Source organism: Homalodisca vitripennis, chromosome 4 (genome assembly GCF_021130785.1).
Source record: "Homalodisca vitripennis isolate AUS2020 chromosome 4, UT_GWSS_2.1, whole genome shotgun sequence".
Taxonomy (NCBI): domain Eukaryota; kingdom Metazoa; phylum Arthropoda; class Insecta; order Hemiptera; family Cicadellidae; genus Homalodisca; species Homalodisca vitripennis.
This window is the reverse complement of record NC_060210.1, coordinates 141,126,032-141,148,853: the sequence shown is the minus strand read 5'-3', so window position 1 is coordinate 141,148,853 and position 22,822 is coordinate 141,126,032. Positions and strand designations below refer to the sequence as shown.

The 22,822-nt window shown below is 31.4% G+C and overlaps 2 protein-coding genes across 2 annotated transcripts in view; both read left to right on the top strand.

Moving 5' to 3' along the window:
- LOC124361211 (serine protease snake-like) overlaps positions 1-3,696 on the top strand; it is a 36,666-nt gene extending 32,970 nt beyond the window's left edge. Inside the window, exons 8-9 of the mRNA XM_046815252.1 lie at positions 2,110-2,264; positions 3,442-3,696. Of these exons, the coding sequence (XP_046671208.1) occupies positions 2,110-2,264; positions 3,442-3,615 (329 nt within the window). The 3' untranslated portion in view covers positions 3,616-3,696. The remainder of the gene's footprint in view (positions 1-2,109; positions 2,265-3,441) is intronic.
- A 5,857-nt stretch (positions 3,697-9,553) lies between these two features.
- Positions 9,554-22,822, top strand: part of LOC124361210 (serine protease snake-like) — a 38,938-nt gene continuing 25,669 nt past the window's right edge. The window contains exon 1 of the mRNA XM_046815250.1: positions 9,554-9,627. Within this exon, the coding sequence (XP_046671206.1) occupies positions 9,554-9,627 (74 nt within the window). The remainder of the gene's footprint in view (positions 9,628-22,822) is intronic.

Genomic DNA, 22,822 nt, shown 5'->3' with positions numbered 1-22,822 from the left:
TCCTTTGGGTTTTGGAATATAGTGCCACTTATGTACTTGAGAACTCATGTAAATCTTTTTCGTAGTGAAGTAATTTAAAATATCATGGACTTAAAGTATGTCTGTAACAAATATAATAGAATGTTAATAGAATATTCCACTTATTTTTAATTTTATTTTCAACTCTAAATACAATATCTTTTTCCACATACCACCTTAAAGGTACTATAACTAAAGAAAACATAATATATTGTCATACTATGATAACCAATGTTTAGGTAAACGTTAAATTGTTTAACAAACACAAGCTACCAAATCACAAATGTACATTTTTGGTGTTTCTGCTGAGCAGTTTTTGTGTTTTAAAGTACACGTTATACTGTATTTAATCGTTGTTGTAACAGAAGTGAACAAATACGAGCAAAAATATTTGGTTCTACTACACTGCGTCACACATGGAGTTGGTTTATGGACAATATGCAATTAACAACATTAGTAATAGCTTTGTCTCTTGAACCACACTCAAACAATGAACATTATCGTTTTAGAAAGAAAACAGTAAAGTGTTAAATACAAAAATAACTATACATACAAATATTATAGACAGGCATACTCACTATTCCTGCAAGTAGCTTTCTGAAAAATCGTTGTTGAAATTATTAATACAAATATATGATATTAGGCTATATATGAATTACACAGGGGGGAAAAAGTCCCGCACGGGCTTGATAATTCCCAAACGATTAGAGGTAAAGCAATATTACTTGGTATTTATTTACTAAGTTTAACTTTCACAACTTGAACCAAGACAAGAATATTAAACCACATAGTACAGGGCCAATATTGTTAATGTTTTATGCTTTAAATCAGCGTAATTCTTTAAAGAGTAAACCCTTTGAAGTCGGATTTATGGCATTGTACTCTACTAATAAAGACCTTTAATTTGTTATACTACTCGGTCTATGCTCTCATTTAAGATTTTCTCCATCCTCTTGTCATGAAAAAAATGGTAGTTACTTCAAAAAGTAGATTTATAAGTGCAGTAATGATGTACCATGTATTATTGCTTTACTTGTAATCAGTCGGGAGTTACCAAGCCAGTGCGGGGCTTTTTTACACCCTGTATATAGATACATGGTATTATTATTTATTATTTAAATAGTAGACTTATGAAATTTTCGTGTTATAGTCCGATTATAAAATAATAATAACAATGTATTAGAATGTTAACTTTACTGAATTAAGTAAAGTCTTTAACTTTCACGATTTTAGGAATTGTATTTTTCTCTTTGCCTTGTCATTCACCGGGGATTTCAGAACAGACAGATAAACACATAGACTGCTCTTTTATATTTTGACAAGTTAATAAACTTCTTTCTTAAACAATGAAAAAACTCATATATTAGTTTAAAGTCTCTAGGAGCTTTATATCAAGCGTTATCATTCAAAGGGGCCGACACCCAGACAGTCAGACGTCAGACAAGACTGTTCTTTGACCTTTTGATCTCTTAATCAATAGGTTTCTTACTTGGACAAGGTGGAAACCATGTGGAAAGTTTCAAGCCTCTAGCACAAGTCTATCAAGAGGTATTACCAGACAACGACACAATTTCGAGAAGGCTTAGTTGTACTTTAATAAACTACAGAACGAACCGTGAAAACGAAGCTAAAATTAAAGGTTAATCTTGAATTTTTAACAATTTTTATAGATTAGGTTTAAATTTTACGTGTTGGAAAAAATTTTACATTCAATGGAAAGATTTACTTTCCTCTTTAAAAAATAGTACACATTACGTAAATTCTAAAGGTCTCAACGACTTTCTATATATTTTCAGAAAACTACCTCTTTGTATTTTAAAATTGTATTTTGTATTTTTAAGGTTGATCCTGGTTGCGAAGTTATGAATTTAGCTGGCCCCAATGTTTAATATTTTAGGATTGTTTAAAAACTGATGTTCGATGTAATTTTATTAGCTTGTTTTACTTTTATTTAAAAATACATATTCAATGACAAAATAAATACATGTAATTAGTGCCAAAACACTTACTTTCCAGTTTCTTCCCGAAGTACGTCGAAAAGAAATTGAGGTATAGCAATAATGCTTGTATTGGTTTTTTTTATGTTTGCAGTTGGCCCTCTTATGCCAGTTCTACAAAAGGCAACACTTTCCTTTCTGCCACCAGAAATTTGTAAGGAGAGAGTGGGAGTTGATAAGGAGTACCCTGAAGGCATTCACTCACCTTCACAGTTCTGCTCCTGGGAATACCGCAAGGATACCTGCAAGGTGATTATTCGTTAAATATATAATTGGACGGAATATGTAATATAAATAGAAGGATGGAACGATGTGGAGAGTTCGATGTCATTAAAATATTTTCTTAAGAGACAAATGAAAAAACCTTTTAAATAGTAAAAAATTCCAGCAAAGACATATTTTAAAACACTAAAATTTATACTATTCGATAAAGTGTAAATACTTACAAGAATTAAAATGTAACTAAATATATATATATATATATATATATATATATATATATATATATATATAAACGAATAGGCTTCTATGTTAAAGCATATACTGTACGTTTTTACAATAACCATGTTTCACCACCAATAAGTGTTTATTCGTATGAGAGGCTATATTGGAATACTTCTGGTTCAATACTAAACAGTTTCTTATTGAATACCATTATATACTTACATAGAAACTCCTAAAGTTAAAGAAACATTAGGTTCCTAATTAAATTTGTCATTGTATACAATTTTCTATCTACATAACGTTCGTGCGTGGTTACTAGACGGATAATAGTGTTGTAATATAGGGACACTACAGGAATAGAAAAGGTAGCTTCAGCATTTAGAGCATACAAATATGAACGGACGTGGAGACTAGGGGAAATTGTGGTGATTTACCTTCATGGCCATCACTGACTGACTGCATACATATAGAGCCACTGAGACCATAAGAGTTCGTTCTTTTAGTCTTGTGTTGCAAGGATGGGAATTTCCTCCATTGACATCAGTGGTCAAGGGATATCATGTTGACCAGGTATGGTTCAAGTACTTACTTGTTGAAAACTGTCCTTATGGAACATCGCTTCAAATAATTTTTGTGAGTTACGCAAATATAATTATTGAGAGTGAATCCAAGAGAGTTTCTGGAAACCATTACCCGTAATTGTTTATTTACATAAATGCATTATTACATATAACTGAAACTAACATAAATTCAGTTGATGAAGATGTCAAACAAATACGTATTGCAGAACTTCTACATATTTTATAAATAGACTTATAACTGTCAATGAATAAAAGATTTAGTTTACACGATTTGCATACGTAAACATAAACACTCAAAGTTAAGTATGAGACTTGTCTTGGAATAAAAATAGGTTAGATCAAGAAAATAGAAAATAGGCGAGAAGCTAATAGAACGTTGATAACGTAACTATGTATTTCAGTCAGACTCAGGTGGCCCATTGGTGAGGGCCGAAAAGGACAGCTGCCTCGCCGAACAAGTCGGCATTACGTCATTCGGACCTGTTCGATGTGGAGAATCTGAAATTCCCGGCACTTACGTCAGAGTGGCGTACTTCTTGCCTTGGATAGAATCTATCGTCTGGCCTTCGCCTTAATAGAGTCTATAGTCATTAATTTTACTGTTTTTCGTTTTTCATGTATATATTTTATGTTCATTATACATTTTTTATATTGTTGTTCATTTTATGTTTGTTAAACCAAATCCACTGTTTTAGAAAATGGTCTATTCATAAAAAAACATGTATAATGAAATTATATATGTCTATAACATAACTAATTTGTTTAATTGTAATAGTTTTCTCTTTAAAAATACTATTTCATAGAGGTCTCTTTCACGGAGTTATTTTTTTTCCTCTGAATACACGTGTTTACAACTAATGGAAATTTGGTATTTATTGAAACGAAATACCACGTTTTGAACATACAACTAATTAGCTTAGACAAGTTTTAGTTATAGGTTTTATTACTTCAAATAAAATGATTTACTACATCGACAAAAACAAATACATTTTTATAAAATTTTAGTTACATATTATTTAAAATCTTAAATTAGCTCTATGATTTTGATTGTATTTAGTAAGCAATCTTATAAAAAAGAATCAAGAGCATTAACAAAAAACTGAAAATATTTTTTTGTCACTGCTGTAAGCCTAAATTATTTTGAAGAAAACTGAATTGTATTTCTCTTAGGCCACAAGTTATGACAACAACATTGTGGTTTTAAGACGAAGCCAAATTGATTATATTTGTAATTTAAATATATATAGGTCAATTCCCCTACCCAGAAAGCAATTTGGAATCTAGTGCTTTCGTATTTTTCACATTCTACTTACTTTTACTTTTCTTTATTATACAAGGTAGGTGTACCTTTTCCAAAATTCTTTAATTAAAATTGGTTTTTCCTTAAAGTGTTGCTATACTTTTTTGATATTATTAAAGCAATTTAAATTATAGGACTCTTTTTAAACTATGTGATTAGTATTTTTTACTCAATACGCCCTAGTGAACAATATGTGTAGCATTTAAACAGGTCCATTTATTGTTTCGTTATTAAATTATTTTTTTAAATCCAACATAACTAGTATAAAGATACAAAACCAACCAGCTGTGAGAGCTCGTGTGCTTGCAGAGGTTTAATGCACGCCTGATGTTCTATACAGACGTTGACGTTGCTGTTGTTGCTCAGTATTCACAGTTACGTTTAGTAATATATTTTTATTTAACTGTAAATAAACTGAAAGCTCTCATACAATCTCTTTACCATTAAGTTATACTATCACAATTACATTTTTTTAATTAGAGACAACTTTTGTAAATAATCTTAACGAATATTTATGACACATCGCTTAGAATGAATTGCTGTAGTTAAAATTTTAAAATTTACTTAAATTTCTAAATATTAAAAATTAAAAGTGCTTCTTTATTGGTAAAATTTTAAGTTTAAACTACTGTAACATACAGGGTGTAAATGGAGTCGTGATACACTTGGATATGTTCCAAACGGATTGAGATATCAATGTACAACTTTCACCTTACTAAAGTACTTTTATTGATTCTTTGAGGGTAAAACATATTTTACCTCTTTTTTAAAGGGGGGTAGATAGGATTAAATTTATGTTTTCAAATTGCAATCCCTATCTTGTGGCATGTTATTTTAAAGGTCTATTCAATAGAAAAACAATGACACAATAAAACATCTCTACAACGATACTAGCAAGTTAAGGGCAAATAATCATCTTGTAATGCCACTTAGAAAAAGTCACCTCTTACCAAAACTATGCACTCCAGAATCACAGATACTTCGTACAGGAATAAGCTGGGCCCCTCAAAGTGTTCTTAAAATATATTACGCATGCATTGTGTTGATATGCGCAAGTCATTGCCTTTGTATCACAGATTACAAATTTTTACGTTATTTACCAATAAATTCTGCTATAAATAGTATAGAGGTTTTTTCCTTAGTGTAATTGTGTTTCTTTTGAATATACTTTTAATATACCATGTCACAAGATATGGGTTATATTTGAAAATGTATAGTTACCCTCCCTCTACGCCCTTCGAAAAAAAGGGGGCGAGATATTTTTACCATCCAAAAAGTCCAAAAATGCATTGGTCTTCCAGTATTACAGTATTACACCATTTAAATCTTCCAAAATTTAAATTAAATTTATGATTCATTAATGGCATAACAAACTAATGGGACATCAAAACCAGATAGAAACTTATACAACTAACCCTTGTTGGCTTTCCATTAAATGACGCATGATATTTTAATACTATAGGTCAACCGCTTTTAAAGAAACCTGCGCAGAAGCGAATTTCTGAGCAGTACCGCGCAGGAGGGCCCCCCCTCCGGCGGGGTGTCGGGGTGGGGAGTGGGATCAGCACCTTCTTGTATCTGTTTATCAGCTGTGTGGATCGTGTCTCGCTCTCACAGTTTTGTTTACACTTCAGATACTTTACCTGTTCTATAACTATATATTTGTGTGTGTAGGCATATACAATTAATGCAGTCTAAGCGTAAAATATTAATTGAACAGATTAATGTCGCCATAGATGTATCCAGGAAGCTTACATTTTGTTTTGAGGTAAGCCGTGCAATGGCAGTGGCCGTTCGAGATGTGTCGTTCAATTCGAACGAGTCAGTCAGGCGAACGAGTGATCCGGATCAGAGTGTTTTAAAAGAACCGTTCACTTTGAAAGTTTTGTTCAATTTTGCCTGGAAACTGAATAAATTTGATATTTTTTCCAGATTAGGTATATGAAATGAAATGAAAACGGTTTATTTTCCCAAAAATAGTACAAAAAAACTCATATATATTTACACGAATACAGAATACAGAATACAGAAATCTTTATTCACAGTCTTGGAGATCGGAATGGTGTCAATACAATTAAATTACAAAGTCTTCAGTTTAGGTTAAAATTTTGCCAGTCCATGTACTCTTTGACACTATAAAACGGCCTCTTCGAGAACCAGCTAACTAGTTTCTTCTTCAGAGTCATTGGGTTGTCATCCTTCAGTTCTTGAGGAAGATTGTTGAAAAATCTCGCCCCGGCGTATGATGGCTTACGTTCATACAGAGTCAGGCGATGAGCAGGAAGGTTATAGTTTAACCCATTTCTGGTTTCATATTGGTGGACTTGCTCATTGCGTTTCAAAGCTTTGGTAGAGGCCAGAACAATGGATTCGACTATGTAGAGACTAATAACCGTTAACAGATTATGTGCTCTGAATACTTCTCTACAGCTATCACGCCATCCCACACCAAACATGATCTTCATAGCTTTCTTCTGTATTATCAATACTCGCTCCAGATGAGTGTGGGCAGCAGACCCCCAAACAGCAACTCCATATCTCAGATGATTTTCAAATAGGGCGTGATAAGCCACCAGTACAGCGTCTTGAGTGCTAGTAGACTTGACTCTTCTCAATGCAAAAAGAGAACTGCTAAGCTTTCGACAGAGATGGTCTAAATGGTCTTGCCAGGAGAGACGATCATCCAGCACAACTCCAAGATGTTTTGTGTTATTCACAGCAAGCAGATCTGGTAGTGGAGCAATTTCATCCTTTATGCTTCCAAAGGTAAGCTGCTTAGTTTTTGACTCATTAAAAATTAAGTCGTTGCTGCTGCAGTAATCTTCCGCGTAACCAAGCGCCACCAATGAATCGATCTCAAGAGATTCTGCTGAGCTTCCAGATGTCAAGAGAACAGAGTCGTCTGCGTACATGACTGTGTAGCAATGGTTGTTGAGAAATCCTGGAATGTCGTTAGTAAAGAGGATGAAAAGAACCGGTCCAAGGACCGATCCCTGGGGCACACCCCGTGACATCGGGAGAAGACCGGATCTGATTTTCGACTTGCAATTATTCCGCACATCGTCCAGCTCCACCAACTGCTCTCTACCTTGAAGATAGTTGGAAATCCATCTCAGTGCAGTGTTCTTGAAGCCCAATAAACTAAGCTTCTCCAGAATCAGATCATGGCCAAGGCAGTCGAATGCCTTGGTCATGTCAAGAAAGATGCCAGTGACCGTATCCCTTTCTTCAATTTTATCGATGATATGCTCAACCATGTCCGTCAGTGCAGTTAAAGTCGACCTCCTCCTTAAAAATCCATGTTGTCGATCGGTTTGAAGGTGATTTCGAGACATGTGATCAAACATTCGCCTGAGGACTATCTTCTCAATAACCTTTGAGAAAGTTGAGATTAGGGATATAGGCCTGAAATTGCCGACATCTTCTTTAGGACCCTTTTTATGCAGAGGAACCACTCTGGAAACTTTCAACTTGCTTGGAAATTCACCGAGCTTGAAGGATAAGTTTGTGATATGGACTAACGGAGCTACTAGCTCGTCACTGCAGTTTTTCAATATTTGTGAGGAGATCTCATCAAGCCCAGCAGATTTTTTGGTTTTAGCTGTCGAATAATCTCACTCATCTCTTTTACATTAGTTGGGGATAAAACGGTCAGTGGAAACTCTACATCAGGGGGTTGTACATGCACTTTGTATAGATGTCCTGTTTGCTTTTCATTCAATGTTTTGTCAGCTATTGTAGAAAAATACTCATTGAAATGATTTGCAAGCGCTTCGGATTCTGTAACAACTGTACCATCAATTCTGAGCCTTTGTGTTTTGTGTCCTGAATCTTTCTGGGTCCTTTCTAAATGTATAGATTTCCAAATCGCTTGACTTTTATTTTCTGCTTCTTGAATGAGCTTAGCATTTGCATCTTTTCTGAGTTGTTTCAGCTTCATATCGTAAAGCTTTTTTAGATCGGACGTATGGCGTTTGTCAGCCTGACTTCCACTGAGAACGTAGGCTTCCTGAGCATCAAGAAATTGGGTCTTCAAACGTCTTGTTTCTTTATCGTAAGAATGAAATTTTCGTTTGCCATTTCTATCACGTGATTTCTTGAGAGGGCACGTGGCGTCAAGAGCCGTTGCAATTATGCCAATAAAGCTGTTGTATGAGCTTTCTAGATCGCACGCTTCATATACTGTGTCCCATGCTACACAACTCAGGTGTGCTTTCAAATTGGACAAGTTCTCAGTGTTGAGGTGGCGCCGAACCGAAGAAGTTGGATTGACAGTGGCGACTTTGAAATTGAGGTCTGAAAGCTGGCCTGTATGGTCAGAAATTCCTGTTTTCAGCACCTGAACATTGATATCAGGAATAAGTCGTAAGTTTGAACACACTGTATCGATGGAAGTGGATGAGGTTGCCGTTATCCTTGTGGGTGGTAGTAAGATTCTTGCCATGTCATATTCTGCCAGCAGTTCGTTGAACTCCGATTTTTGCCTTGAAGATTTCAGGTCATCAATGTTAATGTCTCCGACTAACACTACCGGTGAGTTTTTCACAGACAATGATTCCAGGGCACTAGATAGAACCTCAAAGGCCTCGGAGGTTTTCTCCAAACTATTACTCGGAGGTAGGTAGGTGCCAAGGATATGTAAATGTTCTTTTCTACTAGACCAGGAAATCTTAACTGCTGCAATTTCACAGACAAGAGGCACACTCAATGAATCAACATTCAAATTCTCCACCTCAATGTCCAGACCTTTTGCATAAAATATTGCAACACCGCCTTTCAAGTTGTGTTCTCTACTAAAAGAAGCTGCTAAAGTGTAGTTCAGGAGACAGGTGTTTGCCAACTTTTCCATTGACTGCCCATGCTCAGTTATAACCAAAATAGCTGGCTGTAATGAACTAAGAAGATGATTGAGTTGGTCAACTTTGTTATTGATTCGGTCGACATTCTGATGAAATATTGTTAGACTTTGCTGAGCTTTAGTTTGGAATTGATGAATAATCTGCTTCTTTGAGGGATTTTCCACCGGGCTTTCGCTGTTGAAGTGTTGCATAAAAAATGGGGATTTGGATTCTGTGTTGGTGAGCCGTCTTCATCCGCATCCACAGTCGGGTTGCCAGGAGATAAGCTTCGGTTAGTTCGATTTGCCGGATTACAGACTCTATATTTTTGAATATTTGCTTCAAAAAACTCTTCTATTGTTTCATCGGGTTTCAATGGTTGCGCACCAACTGGTGGAGTCGATTGAGGTTTCCAACAGGTTTGATCTAGAGAAGAAACCAGGCTTGGTGTGAATTCAACCAATTTTTCTGGTACAGGGGCGACACATGTCTTCATAGTAGCAGAGATGGATTTTTCTTCAAGATATCTAACTCTTAAATCAAGCCTTTCTATTGTTCGTTTTAGTGCATTGAATCCACAGGAGAAAAGGCCATCACTTATATCATTGCTTGATTGTTTTATTATTTCACATTGAGATTGGACTGAACATTTTACTGGGTCATTTTCAACATATTCAGACTTTTTCTTGGAAATTTCTAGTTTTAAGGCATCTATATTTTCCTATAACTTGAAGATGGTCAAAGACTGCTCATTATCATAGTCCACATACATTTCGTACGTATGCACATACATACAATGTCTGAAACCATGTATAAGAGTGTAACAATACGGTATTTATACGTAGTTAATTATTTCTTATTATATAAATCTTGTAGTAATCATATTTAATTCAATTAAAATTTGAAAAAAGAAGAGTAGTATAACTAGGAAGAGCCTACATGGGCCTAGGGCCTATGCGTTTTTGCTGCACTGTCGTATGAAGTATTAGTTATGGTAATTATAATAAAGGACAGATAGAATAACAATAAATAGTGAAGAAGTATTTTTAGTATTGTAGTTCAATAATTAATGGCTCAAGAATAGTTTTGAAAGCAGCACTATAGACTATAATACCAAATGAAAGTTGGGATTGAACGATAGGCCACTTTAATTTCCTTATCTGTGATTACTTCTTATAATTGTCTGAAGGCAAAAATGTAGATGCGGATTTTAAAAAATTAATGTATTTTTACACATTCACATTATGATGTGAATTAAAAAAAATATAATTGCAGGTATTGAGTTGTGTCCAGCAGCGGAATTTCCTCTCAATCTGGATACGTAACGTATAAGCTCTTGTAACAGTGCGTAAGTTGAAGGTCAAATTAAGCCTATAAGATCGGTTTTCGAAAAAAATTGTTACATTTGAGCCATTAGAGTTCGCCAAGTTCTGACCCATATTAGTAAATAATTCATTAAATTCGTTGGCTACTTCAAGCTTAATTTTTTCACTGAATAATTTGGTACTTGGCAAATATTTATTTAGCTGGAAAGAAACTTTGTTAACCTCTGTACTACTCAATTTATTTACAACCCCCCAAAACATTTTTAAAATCCCCATTAGCTCGGTCGAATTTATCACAAAAACAATATTTTTTAGTTGCTTTAAATTTCTGCTTTAAATGTTCCTGTAATTTACATAGCGGGTTTTAAGCTCCAAATTAAATGGTTGCTTTTTCATTAATTTACTTAATTTATCTCTTTCTCTTATAGCTTGGACTAAATCTGAAGTAATCCACGGTTTTAGCTTTTTTGATCTAGTTTTAAATTTATTCGATTGGCTATTGAAATTGTAATAATATTCGGGAGTTGTAGTGCAAAAACATTTACATTAGTGCTGTTAAAAATTGATTGCCAATTAACATTTAAAAGGTTATAATGTGGTAACACATGATCGATATAGGTGCGCAGGGTCGATCTGAGAGGAGGCATTCTGTGTAGTAGTGTGCGTAATTTTATTTTAAGGAATCCTTAAAACTTATAGTCAGCCTGTGTATTATGAAAAGTGGTGGGAACGTAATCGGTTAAATATATAAAATGTGTTGTTATTTATAAAAATAAATTATTTTAAAACGAGTAATGTGTCTGTTTGATGTTTAGTAATTTATTGAAACATTTATAGTGAAATAACCTTATGAAAAAATCAAAGGCATATCAATCAACCAAGTCTATTGTTCATAAATATTAAAATTTAAAATATTTATTAATGTATATAGTAACATACCAATTTTTTTAATCAGTTGTAAGAATAATATAGTAATAATAACATTCGCTGTAAGAGATGTTGTTTCTTCCTCTATTCGAACACTTTTTTGCAAGCGGATCCTTTCGTTCACTTGGTCATTCCGTTCAGTCGTTCGTTTTGTTCGGTTAACAGGATGATCGGTAAAACACGGTCTAGTGGGAAAGCTTAGTAACTCTGTACTGACCGGTTCAACTGAACGGGTCGCAGCAGTGAACGATACCGACTGAGCCGGATTAGTCAGCTGATCAAGTAGAGTGAGCGCCGAGCAGTGGTGAGGATACTTGGAGGGTCGGCGGAGGGGTATTTACTCCACCCTGCGTGAACTCAAATCAAACAAGGTTTTTTTGAAAGCGGTTTACCTTTAAGTTAAACTATAAAAAAAGTGGTTTGAAAAGGGATTTCCCTTGTAAATGCCTAACTAGCAGCCTGCACCTCCCCACACACACACACACAAACACACTTACACACAAGCTCGCGCGTCACTCTGGTATGCATGTAGCGGATTTAGTTAATGTTTATTTTAAATTATTAAAGTATTTAAGATGTTGTTGATTATTATTTATTTTTACGCATGTTCCTGTTTATATATCTTTTCTTGCATATTGCTAGTTATATATGGTTATTTGTTAATTTTTTATCACTTAGTTGTTATTTAGTTCTTATCATACACCACACATTATTACTGTTGCTCGTTTTTATATTTAACTATTTATTATTGTATTTGTTTTTTACCTTTTTTTGATTATTTGTTAACTTACTTATTCGCCGTTTTGTTGTTTATTTATTTTTAACACGGTTTGTTATTAAAATATATTAATGTAAATATTATTAGTGCTATTAATTGTTTATAATCTTTTTAACTTATTTATGTGTGCTAATGGTGTAATTCCGTTGGAAGAATAAATAAATAAATAAATTTTTAGGCCGAATAATGAACTAATAAATGTTCCATGGCCAAAGAATTCAATAACATCTCATGTGATTTTTTAACGTTCTGAATGTAGTTTTGCATATGAGAAAGAATAAAAAATAATTGTTTTAGAGAGTAATATTTAGAAATATATAGAAATGTGTTTGATTTTTATTATAATATTGTAGAACTAATTTTTTTGTTATTGATTGCTCTATAATTTGCTGTTACAGCTATCATTACTTACAATAAAAATGATCAATGGATTTATATTTATACCAATTTTATAACACTACACTCTCTATATGTCTCTCCGCTATGGAGCCCATCCTAGTGCATTAAACTGGTAAAAAAAGGATCGAACAATAATGGCAAAAAAGTATATTCCGTTATCTGTATGTAAATGGGAACACGGAGTTGTTCATTGATCCGATGTTAGATGTTTTATTGCACTGTATATTTAAATTTATTTGGTGGGATTTTGGTTTATTTATATTTTTTCAACTTACTATTTTATTACAATCGCACCAGTAACGGACAATATAATTTTTTATGTTTGGCCCAGTAGTTCACACATTATTGAAATCATCCTACTTCGTCCACATCATAATATGCATCCTATCTATCGTAAATATCTTACAATACTATATTGTACGTTAAATAACAGTGGCTATCACCCTCATCTGCAGCCTCATTAGTCGTAAATCAGGGAATGAACCTCTCTTCGCAGAAATAATACTAATTAATTTAGCTTACTAGTTAATATGCCATGACAAACATTTCCATTTGAAGCCATTACAGTTTTGTAGAATTGCATCACATTTTAAACCAAGTCCCTACCATATTTGGAAATGAAATTATGTTTTATTGATATTTTCATAAGAAAATAAATAATTTATTCCTACTCGGCCTACTGTGGTTGCTATTAAAAAAACTGCTTATCAAATTTGGTGAAGCGTTACTGGTTGAGGTAAACTACACTTGAGGTAAGTATTTATTGCCAGTGTCTTATTGTATTATTCATGTCTTATTCCGTATTGTACTCCTTTGAGGTAGATTCTAAAAAATAACGTATCGGTACCATGGCACTACTCTCTAAAAACTCTTAATATTATCTTTACATTTCATGGCCAAAGAGTATGAATCAATATCTAGTTGAAATCTATCGATGCATCAAACGTAAAAATATATCTTAAACGGAACTTCACATAAAAGAAACTAATGTATAGCTGATGTAAATCAATCTAGCCTCTTTAAAAATAAAAATGTAAATTAATAAATAGAAATTTATAATGGAAAATATAAATTTGTATTTCCAATGGTAATTTTGTGAAATATGCAGACAAACCCAAAAGAATTTGAAACATATGTTTGTAAACCTTTACGAATTTAGATGAAAAAATTTAAATATTTATTATATTTTAGTGGAAAAAAAAACATTCACGAATCCTGTTTTAGAATATCTTATTCCTTGCGATGAATATTTTGAAAGGATTAAGTAGGTACATGGAATTGATCTACAATTGGAACATTCTAATAAGAGTTAAAGTTAGAAAGTATTGATACAAAACCGTGTAATAATGTTTAAACGGCTCTAGATTTCTAAAAGTTGACAAGTTTTCGATCATATATTTACTCAAGCCCAAAAATATAAAAGAAAATTGTAGCATTTGGGTTATTAGGCATGATATGATTAAATTTTAAGCAATCGATATCAGATATGCATGATTTATAATTTATATTTATACGACTTTTTAAATTAAATGCACTTTTATTCTAAGATATAAAATCGTGTAAACCGAATTATTCAGCTTGAATTCTAACTAGGCTCAGGGACTTGTTACATGAGAAAATTAACTTTTTTTATTTTTGTGATAACACTAACTGCATAAACTCAGCGTATAGAGGTTGAAAAAGTGGATATTTACTATTGTAGTACCACAAAACAATTAAAACTATGCACAGTGCTGAACGCTTAATCGTAAAATGGCACATGCAGTAAAAGCTACCGTGGAATCAGTACAGCACTACAGTTAAATTTTTAGTGGAACAAAACAAGCATTTTGTAATTAAGTATTACCAACAGCAACAATAACATTAGTGTTAGTATTTCACTGTCTAACGTAATGTATATTAACTGACAAAACATAGAATATTATTATCTTCCGATATAATTGGGAAGTAACTTTCTAACTAGCGTTGTAACGATGAAAAAAATGTAAATATTCTGTAAAGATCTTTAACAGGAATACAAAATTAATTTTAATAATTTGAAATATAATTTTACTAACAACATTATTGTTGCATGTTATCGTGTTAAAAGAGAAAAAACATATTTAAAACATATTTATAAGAAAACAATCATACAAAAATAATATAAAATTACTATGATACTACGAAATAACATAATTTTTAATCTATCTGCTTTTGCTTCTCGTCTTAATTTATTCTGCTAATTTGCTAATAACCCAATTTGGCAATTAGAATTGTGTAGTACAAGTTTTTTTTTAATATCAACATTTATATATAAATTTAAAAAAGACGTTTAGTTGTTAAAAATTGTTTTTGCCTCATTGTTTAGTATTAAATGCTAAAACAACCATAGTTGATTCAATAATATATATTCGTTCCTAAAACCCTTATATTATTAATATTACTTGTACTGTGCAAAATTATTTAATCTTTTAATTAAGAAAATCTGATTTTATCGCACCAAAACGTAAAATTTACAAAGTCATAATATTATTAAAGCTTATAGTTTTGTATTATTTTTATTTTATTGGCGCAAAAGTACATATAGATTATACGATTGGTGAGTTTTTGGTAAAACATTCCGGAATCACCAGCTGCGGGGTTTTGTAGACATGTTTATTTAACAGAGCCGGCTCACCGTAATTGCCTCAACAATTTGTTCTGTAGCACAGACGTTTACGTGGTTCCCTTGTGAAATTGTACACCATCTTGTTTTTTAATTCGTTGTAGTTTGTTCTGTAAAATAGTTGTAAAACTGTTATTGGTAATCATAATATAGTAAAAATAATTTAGAAATTGTGTTATTTTCCAAAGCAATTGAACTATATCCTTAGTGAACTGAAAAATAATTGGAATATTAGGTAAAAGACTGGAGATGGTACTTTTATATGTTTCTGTGTGTATACATTAACACATTTTTATTTTAATGGAAATGGCGTAAAGTGTCGCAATGGTTAAAAATGAGTCATACACATAAGTCTTTTTAGTGTATAACAATGTAATCTATCTTTATGGATTTCATAATGTAAATCACCCCATTAAATCTAAAGATAAAAAACTGTGGCCACCCCTCAAGTTGATATGGATATTGCTGATAATTTGCAGATCATATTTATACGACAATCTTATAAAAACAACCCGAGCAAAATTGCATTAAAGGCTTTGTAAGAAAAGAATGGAGATAGAGCAGACCGACCAGCTTTGTTCAAATATTGTCTGTAGCGCTCCTGATAGTCATAATTGCGCTAATACGTCGAGCATTATTCTGGTTTTAAGCCCAAATAGTACTTCCTGCCTGAAAGTTGGTACTTATTTTCACTTTAGCCATTTAATACTTTTATTCGAATTAAAAACTATTAGATATTACGAATATGTGTCATAAGTGTAGAATATACTTATAAATAGTAAAATTGTATATATAAATATATATAATAAATAATATATATCTATACCGTTACTTAAAAGTTTAATTAAAATGCATTAAAGTATCAATGCTTCAGATATAGAGTAGCCTGCACATATAATTAAATACTAAGCTTTGTATTTCTTGTGATTTTAGTCACACACACACACACACACACACACACACACACACACACACACACACACACACACACACACACACACACACACACACACACACACACACACACACACACACACACACACACACACACACACAACTTTATATCTGAAGCTCGTTACTTTAATGCATTTTAATTTTGAGAAGAAATAATGAAGGTTGTTGTGTTGAAGAGCTAAAACCTGATACCATATGATATAACTATGGTATTAATCATAGTTATATTATATGTATTTCACTAAGTGTACTCGTGTAATAGGCTTTTAAAACATTGATTCTTATATTCTAAGAACTGTTAATAAACATATTTTTAATTTCTTTTCCACAGGTATCTAAAAACCCATAGAAAGAATTATTTGATAGGCAATAAAAATCATCAAATGGTTAATAAAACGTTCCAAACAACACAAAACAAAGGTAAACAGCTTTGTATTATACTACCATCTGGTTCTAAGTTACAAATAGACTACAAATAAACCACGAGCGTATTACTTAAGTATCGTACACTTTTAAATTTTACATTTCTGCCTTGCTTAATTACAGTAATTAGTTTTTAACTATAACGGTAGCAGCCATAAGAAACCCCATTAATTAATCATACTGTCTCTGAGCGTTTCATTTTATGAAACTGATTTAATTAGTTGAATTGTTGGTAGAAATATAATTACATTCTTAATAAATTTATGGGTGATAATTTATTTAAATATAAATATAAAATTGTTTTCCAAAACTGCTTAATTTAGTATTAACTATTACGCTATATTTTATACCTTTCTTAAATATCGCTTTCGTAACACAATTCTATTTTAGATAAATTCATTAAAGGATAATAAATTATTATAGCTTTAACTGTTTTAGTAATAAATTATGGTGTAAAACCTACATTTTTTAACAAACTTGAAGTTTAAAATCCGTAAAGAATTCTAGTATTTCTTATTGTTAATAACTATAAATTGTTCACTAAACAAGCTCGTTTGTTTATAAATTCTTTCAGCCACAAATGTTTATATAAATTATAAAAAAATATTATTTTAATTAATGGAAGTACGTAATGATAATGCGGATAACGTCAAAATATATTAAATATTTATAAAACTTATACAATGAACTTCTATGTTAATATAATTGAGTTTCAATCTTGAAATTCTTTACCTTCATGTTATCAGATATCGTAGAACATTTTGTATCCAATCATCGAAGTGTAACTTTACTACGTGTCATACCATGAGTCTAGGGGGCTGTTAATCAATGCGAGATAAATAATGTTTCTACAGAAAATTGAACAATCCAGCCCAACAACATTTATTCATTTCAGATCCAGCTCATAAATCCGACTTACCATCAGGTATTTGTATTTGTTTCCTTTAGAAGTTTCAGCAATCTCTTATAAGCTTGAGATTTATGTTTACTAAGTAGTCAACGTGCTACACATTCTTAATATATTTATTACTGAAGAGATTTGAAGCAAACCACTGTTGGTGCCAGACAATATAATTGATTAAAGATTTCTACAAGAAGGTGTTTATATAAATATGTAAAAAAGTGTCTAAACATATAGATATTTCCAAAACAATAATACAAAAATCTATCTAATAAAAGAACATAAAATTCTATGTAAATAACAGAACTATATTTTATATACATGGTAACTTCATAGAAGCAAGCAACAGGATTTCATTTTAGGCGTTTTGTTCTTATTGTGTATAGCCATTTCAATATTCATCATCATTTTAAGTTATACTTACTAAGACTTTTAATTTAAAAATATATGATGTAGATCTTATATTCTATGCGAAACATACAATACAACACACAGTACATGCTACGTAAATTGCACGTACATTGTAACCACAAATTTAATACGTTTACAACTATTGCTAAAAAGTGAAGCGACTTAATGTCAACGCATAGTTAATTAATACATTTACTTAGCTTTGAATGGTTTCAAAAATTTGAGAAGAATCTATAGTTAGAGTATTTAAAGTATATTAGATTACGTTGTTATTAAATGACGAAAATTCAGTTTTCTTGTACGTATTATTATGTTTTATTGACTTATTCCGTTCCCAACAAATGTACAAACTTTTAAATAATTAACGGTAGTAATTTTTCCGGATAGAAATAATGTTTAGAATTTGAAATTGTAAAAACATTATTATTCCCGTTAGTTGTACCAATAATTCAATATTTATGATACACATAACCTTGATATACTTATTTCGAATTATTTCGAATATTATATTGAAAATACATTAAGGAAATCAAAGTAGTTAAAAGGGGGTTGGTACAGGCCATATAAGTAAACATAAAACATAGTTAAAAATAAAACAGGAATTAGAATCAAAATTAAGCGATATAACCTACTGGAAATATATTATAAGGATATATTGCCAAATTTTTATCTTATAAAGCTTATCCATGTCATAGGTAATAGCAGAATGTTCAATAAAATGTTTTGTAAATAATAACAAAATTACAAATTTTTTGCCAATATATGTTTAAATATAAGTTTAATGAAAAATTCAAAACACAGTTTTTGTGTAAAGATCGAAATAAATATACCCACACCGAAGTGCCCAAGATCGAAGTGCCCACAAATTACCTAGGACGAAAACATTAGAACAGTTTACGCATGATTAATGATAGTAATAATTATCAAACTACTACATTATATTACTATTCATCACAATTTAGTATTGTATATATATAGGAAGGTTTCAAAGTATATCACGAATGTTTGTATAACTCTCAATTTTCTCTAGAAATAAAAAGAAATGCGTAACTCCTAATACAAAGAAGCGAGAATTACGAATTTGATACACGAACTTTTTAAGAGTGGCAGGTGAGATTCAAATCAATGTGTTGCACAAAAAGTCACTTTTTGGTACTTGATAGGTGTAGTACTAGACTCTTTAAAAAATAAAAAAAATCACACATTATCATTGTGAATATTCCTGGAAATAGTCCAAAAGAAATGTCCGTGAAATTGATTTTCACCCGCGATGTAATGAATATAGATATATATTATCAATATACTAATAATATCAAATAAATTAAAGTACGAAGCAGTCGTCAAGTGCTAACCCTAGGAAGCAACTTGAAGGAATATTACCAGTGATTTAATATTGAAATCTGGTAGATATATTATTCGTGACTATAATTTTAGCACAAATATGTCTTCTTAAACTATTTTTGACGTCCTTCTAACAAAACATAACCATTGTTTGTAGAAAATGGAAATGGGCTAATCAACCTCAATATTGTGCCCAAAATATTAAAGTTAATTTGACAGAAAGTTCAATTATTAATGTATTGGATCACTTTAATGCAAATTATAATTGAATTAACTTTGGAACATTTTCTGTGTACACGTCAATATGTTTATAAATAAAATTAACTGTAATATTTTATACAAATACAGTCTTTATGAAGTTAAAAATATATTGGAAAGAAAACACTCGTGTATTTGTTATTCAAATATATCAAACAATGTACCAGTAAGTAGGAAACAGCTACAACTTCATTCATACATTTTTCAACGAGGATAACAACAGTCACTATGTGTTTTACTGCTGATTGCTAGCGTTGATTGTGTGTTGTGGTTTTTTCCCAACTACTTTGAAGAAGTTATAAAAATCAGTCCATTTGAAATTGATGTGTATAAAAACTAAACTCGTATCACAGACATCACAGCTACAATAAAGCCCCGAAAACTTTGTTGCACGTCTAGTTCATACACCACTCTCTTTATTTGTGTTTTAATATATAATTATTTGCTTTAAAACCTTTAAGAAACTAATCTCTCCAATGATTCTTAGTAGTCAAAAATTCATAATTTGTTTTCTCGTTAATACGATACGAATTGGCAATTACTGGCATAAAAAGAGCTGTTTGATAATTTAATTCATTATATAAATAACATGTTTAGAGAACCTGCCAATACATTTATATTAAAAAGTTTTTAGTTTTTAGACAAAATGTAATGTAATTTATTAAGAAACGCTGAGAATATTAATTTTTGAACATATAATCGGTATCATATTATACTGATGGCGAGAGAAAAGAAGAGACCTGGATTCTGGCCTATTTGAAAATTGCAGGCGCTGCTACTAGTATGTTGCCGCGTCTTGTTTCGTAATTCCATTACTGTTTCACTATTTTGATTGATTTGCTGCCTAATTGTTATGTTTTATAATGACGGTACTGTTTTGATCAATTAAAATAGAGCAAAATTTATGTTTGTAATAAATTCTAATAATTAGGCTCTACAGTGGTTGTAAACAAACAATAATTAAAGGAATGGATTGCTGAAATTGAAGATTTTTTTATTGTTAAGATAACAATTACTAATGTTCATTTATGTATAATGTAAATGTAGTGCTTTTATGTATATAAAATTTAACATTGATACCTTACTGACTAACACAATATTGAATATACAGTAAACAAAAAGCCTCTTAAGCAAAAAAATAGGAACATTTGTAATTGGATAAAAGAAATTTGCTTAAACAGCTTTAAAAATACCACGTCAAAAGAAAATAATTACATTTTGCTAAAGTTGTAAATTGTTGAATATGAAACCGAGAGAACACAGTTTAATCCTCCAATGGTAAGCATGTTCGGAAGATAACATAAAAAACTTACTGTTAGTAATGTTGAAATTAACAACCCATTATTTTACATTTAAAGTTAAACAAGTGTGTTCACATTAATTTAGAAAACATTTTGTTCTCTGTGCTTGTATCAGTGTTCATCGGCAATGGTACTGCTAATTCTTCATCAGACTCAGGGTCACTAGGGTCATCTTCAGAACACGTGATGCAACACTGACAGACTGAAATAATGGACGCGTCTAAGATGAGTCACACTCTGCACGAATGCCACATTACTGAAAACAAATAACTCTGTTGCTAGGATAAACAATTCGCAGGGTTGGCTGTGGGGCGAAGCGCCTAAAATTACCGCGCGGCAACACATTAGTACACAGCTGTGCGCCGGCACGGGCCAGGTCTCTTCTTTTCTCTCGCCATCAGTATTATTATGTCACACGTGAATCTTCCTCACGTAGTGTAAAACCTGTACTCACTGATAAAATATAACATTAGGAAATTAATATTGATCTATATTGTACAATATAACAAATTAAAATTAAAATCTTTAATGTGTCACAAAACGGTACTTTGGCGGATGTAATGAACTGTGAGTCAGTGGCTATTTATAGAGGCTTTACCTCACTTCTCTGGTCGATACGTCAACGTGATAACAATTACAATTATTGATAACAAGCGGATGTACGTGTCGTGATAACACGCGGAGTGGCCTTGATAATTACACTTGTTGGAACTGGTCTAATATTAACTGATAAACTGTCGATAAACTCAGCTGGGTCATTAGTCACTGATTCTGAATCTGTGTTTGTACATTGCTTTTTCTGCAGATACGAATATTTATGCCCTTGCAATGTTGTGTTGACCTTGCAAAGATGATAGTACAGGTCTACGCTTATAGAAGAATAATTAAATATGGCTGTACAAATTCAACTGAACTTTATAAGCACGAGTGTGTTCTATTTTATAGAATGTTACTCAAACTAGCTAAAAATGAAACTATTTTGACGAAGAGTACACTTAATTGACACATAAAGATATAAATACAATAAAATATATTATTATTATACTTAATTGTATATTTACACAATTAAAAGTGTTTAGACAGAATAAAATAAAATATGTCAAATATTTACATACAATATTATTTTAACACATATTTCAGTCTTTTTTCTCTTAAAAACATCAAATACTTGAAATAAAACTAAAGAATTAAATTCGTGTTAAAACTTAAAATTTATCACTTTCTATCCTATACGAACTTATCATCTAGTTATTAAAAAGACTCTTAAAGAGACTGAACTTTTAAGTTCACTTATCAATGTGACTCTTAAAACTAATATGGAATAAAAATTTGTATTGAGTTATGATATGTAACTTTATATTTTGTCTTAGTAAAAATAAAAAACTGACTTTTCAGGCTGTTTCAAATTTGATGTTTGTAAACATTATGAATAACACAAATAAACTAAGACACAAATTAGGTTATAATTCAAGATTGTTTAGTAATAATTAAAATTATGGACACAATATTTTAACCTTTATCTTTAGAAACTGTTTTTGAGCCTCAATATTTAATATTAGTACGATAAAGATACCTTTATGTAATAAATTATATAATGTAGCAATTAATTAATATGAATGACTTTAAAAGTTCAAGATTTTATGAACTTGGATTATAGGACTAATAAAGCCAAAATTCACAACTATCCTTAATTTCTAAAGAATAATGAGCACAAAAGGCTAACAATAAAATTATTTTTGGACAATTGGACTTAAACTGTACACAAACATAAAACATATTTTGGCGAGTGTTGAATCTTAACTTATAAATAATTGAGTATTGAACATTATTTACTTGTTTCTGAACCTAAAATCATTAAAACTATTGCTATTTGCATTTCCTGATTTACAAGATTTAAATAATACTGGGAAAGAGCCTGGAGCATTATATACTTACAGGCAATCATAAATAAATATTAATTAAGTAAAACAATTTAACACTAC